This window comes from Doryrhamphus excisus, linkage group LG1 (genome assembly GCF_037039965.1).
Source record: "Doryrhamphus excisus strain RoL-2023G ecotype Guam linkage group LG1, RoL_Dexc_Guam_v1.1, whole genome shotgun sequence".
In the NCBI taxonomy this organism is placed as follows: Eukaryota; Metazoa; Chordata; class Actinopteri; order Syngnathiformes; family Syngnathidae; genus Doryrhamphus; species Doryrhamphus excisus.
The window spans coordinates 5,371,004-5,380,003 of NC_136357.1; the positions used below are offsets into that span (position 1 = coordinate 5,371,004).

The 9,000-nt window shown below is 49.8% G+C and overlaps 1 protein-coding gene across 1 annotated transcript in view; it reads left to right on the forward strand.

Moving 5' to 3' along the window:
* The window catches only part of LOC131130900 (guanine nucleotide-binding protein G(o) subunit alpha), a 95,500-nt gene extending 94,652 nt beyond the window's left edge, over window positions 1-848 (forward strand). Inside the window, exon 8 of the mRNA XM_058075015.2 lies at window positions 490-848. Coding sequence (XP_057930998.1) covers window positions 490-677 — 188 coding nt within the window. The 3' untranslated portion in view covers window positions 678-848. The remainder of the gene's footprint in view (window positions 1-489) is intronic.
* Window positions 849-9,000: the final 8,152 nt, after the last annotated feature.

The following is a 9,000-nucleotide window of genomic DNA, read 5'->3' on the forward strand; positions in this document are numbered from 1 at the left end:
AAAGCTTTCTCTAGATCTAAAAAAAGCAGGTTATTGCGCCTCGCTGAGCTATAGGAGTCCAAAACTCAATACAACAGGTCGAAAAATGAGCATCAACTACTAAGCGGAAATATATAACATGTAACTGCAACTGTTGAGTGCCCGCAAGGCATACCGGGTAGTCCAGCAGAAACAACAATATGAGGTATGACAACCTCAACATATTTTGTGATCAAGCAAAAATGTGACAAACAAAAGGTTGGGAGAGAGAGTACCACAAGCTACCCAGCATGCTCTGCGACAAGAGGATATGTGTGGAATTTTGGCCTGGGTATTTTGCATAGATATTTATTTGTATGCACATATGGTGCTGTAGGTAGGTTACATTGCGGGTCACGTGTTGACGTATGGAAACGCCCAGTGGGCCAAATTAAGATGCTTCGAGTTTGCCAAGAACCAAAGCATCATGTGACATTAGCACTACTTCCTGTCTCCCTCGTCTCCACCCAGGACCAAACACCTACGAGGACGCCGCGGCTTACATCCAAGCACAGTTCGAGAGCAAGAATCGCTCCCCAAATAAGGAAATCTACTGTCACATGACCTGTGCCACAGATACAGGGAACATCCAGGTGGTGTTTGACGCCGTCACAGACATCATCATCGCCAACAACCTCCGAGGATGTGGCTTGTACTAAGCACGCCATGTAATGCCCCCCACCTCTCATCACTTCCTCTCTCTCCTTCCTTTCCTCTTCATTTCCTCTTCCTTTTTCCTCATTCCTCTTCCTCTGGCACTGCTATGGATTATGACGATGGTGACAATGCTGATTATTAAAAAAAAACAAAAAAAAACAAAGAAAGAAAAATGCAACTAGGTACATAATATTGAGGATAATTTAGAAAATACTAGGCATACATATATAATATATACAGTATATATATGTATGTATATATACATATAATATATATATACTATATATATATATATATGTATATATACAATGTTTTTAGTTCTTGTCTCTTGCTTGGTCTTCTCCCACTGATGTTCTCCGGCCTGCCGCCAATCAAACAAACGTGTTTTAAAAAGGAAACGCCAAACTCCGCAACCCTGAAAACCCGCTCGAACAAAGTTGATGACGTCTCTGTTCTAATCTTTTTCTTTTTTCCCTGTGCTGTCTTTTGTTGCTAACAAACATCTTTTTTTTTAATTATTATTATTATTACCTTGAATATGGATTGTGTTTTATATGTATGTATTTATTACATCAGCCTGTACACATATTTTTATTCATATTATGTTTCACCTGACACCTTTGTTGTGTATTATTTTTCTTGCAATAGTAGTGTTTATGTAGTAACAATCTTGAATTAAAACTGCAAGCAGTGATGAGCGGGCTCGAGCACCCCGACGCGCTCGGGGGTACGCGCGGGTCGGGGGTACGCGCGGGTCGGGGTCGCGCGCGCGACCGGACGGGCGCGCGGACGCGCCGTACGAAAAACCGCGGCGAGCGGATAAGCGGTAAGGGAGTCACGGCACTTGCAATTTTCCGCCAGGAGGGGGCGACAGCGGCGGCGAGGCGGGTGCGCGGTCACGTCCCGTCCGACGCCGCGAACCGCCATAAAAAAATTCACGACGATCGGACCGCGCGGTAGGTCCTTGCGGCGGATATACGTTTCCGCCTGTGGGTGGCGCTATAGAGTGGTTGGCCCACACGGTAACGGACCGGAGGGTACCCCGAACCAACAGAAAAAATTAGGGGCCGATCCGACCGTGCGTAAGGAAGTTACGGCAGATATACATTTCCACCAGTTGGTGGCGCTATAGCGTATGTACACACACAGTCATAGACCAGAGGGTACCCCAGACCACCAGAAAAAATTTGGGCCTGATCCGACCATGTGGAAGGAAGTTACGGCTATATACATTTCCACCAGTTGGTGGCGCTATACAGTCGATGTACACACACAGTCATAGACCAGAGGGTACCCCAGACCACCAGAAAAAATTTTGGCCTGATCCGACCATGTGGAAGGAAGTTACGGCTATATACATTTCCACCAGTTGGTGGCGCTATACAGTCTATGTACACACACAGTCATAGACCAGAGGGTACCCCAAACCACCAGAAAAAATTTGGGCTTGATCCGACCATGTGGATGGAAGTTACGGCTATATACATTTCCACCAGTTGGTGGCGCTATACAGTGTATGTACACACACAGTCATAGACCAGAGGGTACCCCAGACCACCAGAAAAAAATTGGGCCTGATCCGACCATGTGGAAGGAAGTTACGGCTATATACATTTCCACCAGTTGGTGGCGCTATACAGTCTATGTACACACACAGTCATAGACCAGAGGGTACCCCAAACCACCAGTAGAAATTTGGGCTTGATCCGACCATGTGGAAGGAAGTTACGGCTATATACATTTCCACCAGTTGGTGGCGCTATAGCGTATGTACACACACTGTCATAGACCAGAGGGTACCCAAGACCACCAGAAAAATTTGTGGCCTGATCCGACCATGTGGAAGGAAGTTACGGCTATATACATTTCCACCAGTTGGTGGCGCTATACTGTCTATGTACACACACAGACATAGACCAGAGGGTACCCCAGACCACCAGAAAATTTTGTGGCCTGATCCGACCATGTGGAAGGAAGTTACGGCTATATACATTTCCACCAGTTGGTGGCGCTATACAGTCTATGTACACACACAGTCATAGACCAGAGGGTACCCCAAACCACCAGAAAAAATTTGGGCTTGATCCGACCATGTGGAAGGAAGTTACGGCTATATACATTTCCACCAGTTGGTGGCGCTATACTGTCTATGTACACACACAGTCATAGACCAGAGGGTACCCCAAACCACCAGAAAAAATTTGGGCTTGATCCGACCATGTGGAAGGAAGTTACGGCTATATACATTTCCACCAGTTGGTGGCGCTATAGAGTTTATGTACACACAGTATAACAGACCAGAGATTGACCCAACACACCAAAAAAAATTTCAAGACAATCTGACCATGAATCAGGAAGTTACGGCAGATATACATTTCCACCAGTTGGTGGCGCTGTGTTTTGAACATGGCTTCTGGAGCGTTAGGTGCGTCCTGTCATGATAGACGTCTCCACCGAAAATCATAGTGATACGTGTAACGGGTGGCGAGGGATAATGAATTGAAACTTCTAGGTGGCGCTAGTGTGTCAATTTAGATTGGTGTCACATGGGAGCACCACCAGGGCGCTCAGGCCTGGATTAAGGCCTCACGTTTAAGATTTCAGCAGCCTGTGACCTTCTGCAGGCAAATGATGACCTTTTGATGGTCAATGGCGAAGGCTGACCATTCGCCGTGGCCACGCCCCCCACATGTGCTTTACACACATCATAGTCCATCAACTGACATCATCAGTCTGTCAGTCAAACTGTGTATTGACTTTGATGTACATTGCTTCAAGGCAAGGCCAGACACCAGGCAGGGCCAGATATGAAATGGTCAAAGTTTGGTGGCGTGCCACGCCCACATCCTATGGAGCGGCCCAAAATCCTTCGCAATTTAACGTGGGCCATCCGTCTAGTGTCCGTTGATGCAACAACGGACTAATTCGGTCAAACCCCCTAGGAGGAGTTCGTCAAGATACGACCCATACATCCGCCCCCAAATGGCCGCCGCCACCTAAAATGGCCGACTTCCTGTTGGTTTTAGAACATGGGTTCTTGAGACTTTTTTGAGCGTCCTGTCACGAGTGATGTCTCCTCCGAAAATCATGCCGATACGTGCAACGGGAGGCGAGGGATAATTATTTTAAAACTTCTAGGTGGCGCTAGTGAGTCAATTTTGCTTGGTTTCATATGGGGGCCACACCAGGCCGCTCAGGCCTGGATTCTGACCCCCCCTATGAGTTTTCAAGCCCATGCGACCTTTTGCGGGCGAATGATGACCTTTTCTATGTAAATGGCGAGGCCTGAGCATTCGCCGCCAGGCCACGCCCACCACGTGCGCTTTTCCTGCATCATGGTCCATCAACAGGCTTCACCAGGCTGTCAGGCATTGACCTTGTGACCCTGATGTTCATCTGATGAATCTCCTGGCAGAAAAGGCCTCATGTAGATGACACGCCTTTAGCCTGTCGCCAATAGGTGGCGCTGCGACGAAATCAGGAAGTGACCTACGGGGACCTTCGGGGCGGGGCCATGATCACATGTACCAAGTATGATGAAGATCTGACCACGTGGAGCCAAGTTATTCACGTCTACAGTTACGCTCAGCGTGCAAGGCCCGGACATATGAAAATGGGCAAAATTTGGGGGCGTGCCACGCCCACATCGTATGGAATATCCCAAAATCCTTCGCAATTTAACGTCGGCCATCCGTCTAGTGTCCGTTGATGCAACAACGGACTCATTTGGTCAAACCCCCTAGGAGGAGTTCGTCGAGATACGACCCCAACTTCTGGCACGAAAAAGGCCGCCGCCATCCAAAATGGCCGACTTCCTGTTCGTTTTCCAATATGGGTTCTTGAGACTTTTTGGTCCGTCCTGTCACGATAGACGTCTCCACCAAGTTTCGTGACGATAGGTGAAACTGGTGGCGGGGGCCAATTTTTTCAAAAATTAAAGGTGGCGCTAGAGAGTCAATTTTGGAACATTGTTTTCGGGACCCCCACCAGATCGAAATTTTCGCCAGACCTGACGCGCTTGCAAAATTTGGTGAGTTTTCGGGCATGTTAAGGCCCTCAAAATGGCCGTCCTTTCGTCAGAATAATAATAAAAAAAAAAATAATAATAATAATTAAAACTGCGAGCAGTGATGAGCGGGCTCGAGCACCCCGACGCGCTCGGGGGTACGCGCGGGTCGAGGGTACGCGCGGGTCGGGGTCGCGCGCGCGACCGGACGGGCGCGCGGACGCGCCGTACGAAAAACCGCGGCGAGCGGATAAGCGGTAAGGGAGTCACGGCACTTGCAATTTTCCGCCAGGAGGGGGCGACAGCGGCGGCGAGGCGGGTGCGCGGTCACGTCCCGTCCGACGCCGCGAACCGCCATAAAAAAATTCACGACGATCGGACCGCGCGGTAGGTCCTTGCGGCGGATATACGTTTCCGCCTGTGGGTGGCGCTATAGAGTGTATGCGCCCACACGGTAACGGACCGGAGGGTACCCCGAACCAACAGAAAAAATTAGGGGCCGATCCGACCGTGCGTAAGGAAGTTACGGCAGATATACCTTTCCACCAGTTGGTGGCGCTATACAGTCTATGTACACACACTGTCATAGACCAGAGGGTACCCCAGACCACCAGAAAAAATTTGGGCCTGATCCGACCATGTGGAAGGAAGTTACGGCTATATACATTTCCACCAGTTGGTGGCGCTATACAGTCTATGTACACACACAGTCACAGACCAGAGGGTACCCCAGACCACCAGAAAAAATTTGGGCCTGATCCGACCATGTGGAAGGAAGTTACGGCTATATACATTTCCACCAGTTGGTGGCGCTATACAGTCTATGTACACACACAGTCATAGACCAGAGGGTACCCCAGACCACCAGAAAAATTTGTAGGCTGATCCGACCATGTGGAAGGAAGTTACGGCTATATACATTTCCACCAGTTGGTGGCGCTATACAGTCTATGTACACACAGTATAACAGACCAGAGATTGACCCAACACACCACAAAAAATTTCAAGACAATCTGACCATGAATCAGGAAGTTACGGCAGATATACATGTCCACCAGTTGGTGGCGCTGTGTTTTGAACATGGCTTCTGGAGCGTTAAGTGCGTCCTGTCTTGATAGACGTCTCCACCGAAAATCATAGTGATACGTGTAACGGGTGGCGAGGGATAATGAATTGAAACTTCTAGGTGGCGCTAGTGTGTCAATTTAGATTGGTGTCACATGGGAGCACCACCAGGGCGCTCAGGCCTGGATTAAGGCCTCACGTTTAAGATTTCAGCAGCCTGTGACCTTCTGCAGGAAAATGATGACCTTTTGATGGTCAATGGCGAAGGCTGACCATTCGCCGTGGCCACGCCCCCCACATGTGCTTTACACACATCATAGTCCATCAACTGACATCATCAGTCTGTCAGTCAAACTGTGTATTGACTTTGATGTACATTGCTTCAAGGCAAGGCCAGACACCAGGCAGGGCCAGATATGAAATGGTCAAAGTTTGGTGGCGTGCCACGCCCACATCCTATGGAGCGGCCCAAAATCCTTCGCAATTTAACGTGGGCCATCCGTCTAGTGTCCGTTGATGCAACAACGGACTAATTCGGTCAAACCCCCTAGGAGGAGTTCGTCAAGATACGACCCATACATCCGCCCCCAAATGGCCGCCGCCACCTAAAATGGCCGACTTCCTGTTGGTTTTAGAACATGGGTTATTGAGACTTTTTTGTGCGTCCTGTCACGAGTGATGTCTCCTCCGAAAATCATGCCGATACGTGCAACGGGAGGCGAGGGATAATTATTTTAAAACTTCTAGGTGGCGCTAGTGAGTCAATTTGGCTTGGTTTCATATGGGGGCCACACCAGGCCGCTCAGGCCTGGATTCTGACCCCCCCTATGAGTTTTCAAGCCCATGCGACCTTTTGCGGGCGAATGATGACCTTTTCTATGTAAATGGCGAGGCCTGAGCATTCGCCGCCAGGCCACGCCCACCACGTGCGCTTTTCCTGCATCATGGTCCATCAACAGGCTTCACCAGGCTGTCAGGCAGTGACCTTGTGACCCCGATGTTCATCTGATGAATCTCCTGGCAGAAAAGGCCTCATGTAGATGACACGCCTTTAGCCTGTCGCCAAAAGGTGGCGCTGCGACGAAATCAGGAAGTGACCTACGGGGACCTTCGGGGCGGGGCCATGATCACATGTACCAAGTATGATGAAGATCTGACCACGTGGAGCCAAGTTATTCACGTCTACAGTTACGCTCAGCGTGCAAGGCCCGGACATATGAAAATGGGCAAAATTTGGGGGCGTGCCACGCCCACATCGTATGGAATATCCCAAAATCCTTCGCAATTTAACGTCGGCCATCCGTCTAGTGTCCGTTGATGCAACAACGGACTCATTCGGTCAAACCCCCTAGGAGGAGTTCGTCGAGATACGACCCATACTTCCGCCCCCAAATGGCCGCCGCCACCTAAAATGGCCGACTTCCTGTTGGTTTTAGAACATGGGTTCTTGAGACTTTTTTGTGCGTCCTGTCACGAGTGATGTCTCCTCCGAAAATCATGCCGATACGTGCAACGGGAGGCGAGGGATAATTATTTTAAAACTTGTAGGTGGCGCTAGTGAGTCAATTTGGCTTAGTTTCATATGGGGGCCACACCAGGCCGCTCAGGCCTGGATTCTGACCCCCCCTATTAGCTTTCAAGCCCATGCGACCTTTTGCGGGCGAATGATGACCTTTTCTATGTAAATGGCGAGGTCTGAGCATTCGCCGCCAGGCCACGCCCACCACGTTCGCTTTTCCTGCATCATGGTCCATCAACAGGCTTCACCAGGCTGTCAGGCAGTGACCTTGTGACCCTGATGTTCATCTGATGAATCTCCTGGCAGAAAAGGCCTCATGTAGATGACACGCCTTTAGCCTGTCGCCAATAGGTGGCGCTGCGACGAAATCAGGAAGTGACCTACGGGGACCTTCGGGGCGGGGCCATGATCACATGTACCAAGTATGATGAAGATCTGACCACGTGGAGCCAAGTTATTCACGTCTACAGTTACGCTCAGCGTGCAAGGCCCGGACATATGAAAATGGGCAAAATTTGGGGGCGTGCCACGCCCACATCGTATGGAATATCCCAAAATCCTTCGCAATTTAACGTCGGCCATCCGTCTAGTGTCCGTTGATGCTACAACGGACTCATTCGGTCAAACCCCCTAGGAGGAGTTCGTCGAGATACGACCCATACTTCCGCCCCCAAATGGCCGCCGCCACCTAAAATGGCCGACTTCCTGTTGGTTTTAGAACATGGGTTCTTGAGACTTTTTTGTGCGTCCTGTCACGAGTGATGTCTCCTCCGAAAATCATGCCGATACGTGCAACGGGAGGCGAGGGATAATTATTTTAAAACTTGTAGGTGGCGCTAGTGAGTCAATTTGGCTTAGTTTCATATGGGGGCCACACCAGGCCGCTCAGGCCTGGATTCTGACCCCCCCTATGAGCTTTCAAGCCCATGCGACCTTTTGCGGGCGAATGATGACCTTTTCTATGTAAATGGCGAGGTCTGAGCATTCGCCGCCAGGCCACGCCCACCACGTTCGCTTTTCCTGCATCATGGTCCATCAACAGGCTTCACCAGGCTGTCAGGCAGTGACCTTGTGACCCTGATGTTCATCTGATGAATCTCCTGGCAGAAAAGGCCTCATGTAGATGACACGCCTTTAGCCTGTCGCCAATAGGTGGCGCTGCGACGAAATCAGGAAGTGACCTACGGGGACCTTCGGGGCGGGGCCATGATCACATGTACCAAGTATGATGAAGATCTGACCACGTGGAGCCAAGTTATTCACGTCTACAGTTACGCTCAGCGTGCAAGGGCCGGACATTTGAAAATGGGCAAAATTTGGGGGCGTGCCACGCCCACATCGTATGGAATATCCCAAAATCCTTCGCAATTTAACGTCGGCCATCCGTCTAGTGTCCGTTGATGCTACAACGGACTCATTCGGTCAAACCCCCTAGGAGGAGTTCGTCGAGATACGACCCCAACTTCTGGCCCAAAAACGGCCGCAGCCATCCAAAATGGCCGACTTCCTGTTCGTTTTCCAATATGGGTTCTTGAGACTTTTTGGTCCGGCCTGTCACGATAGACGTCTCCACCGAGTTTCGTGACGATAGGTGAAACTGGTGTCGGGGGCTAATTTTTTTTAAAATTCAAGGTGGCGCTAGAGAGCCAATTTTGGAACATGATATTTGAAACCCATAAAATATAAAATTTTTCGCCAGACCTGATGCGCTCGCCAAATTTGGTGAGTTTTCGGG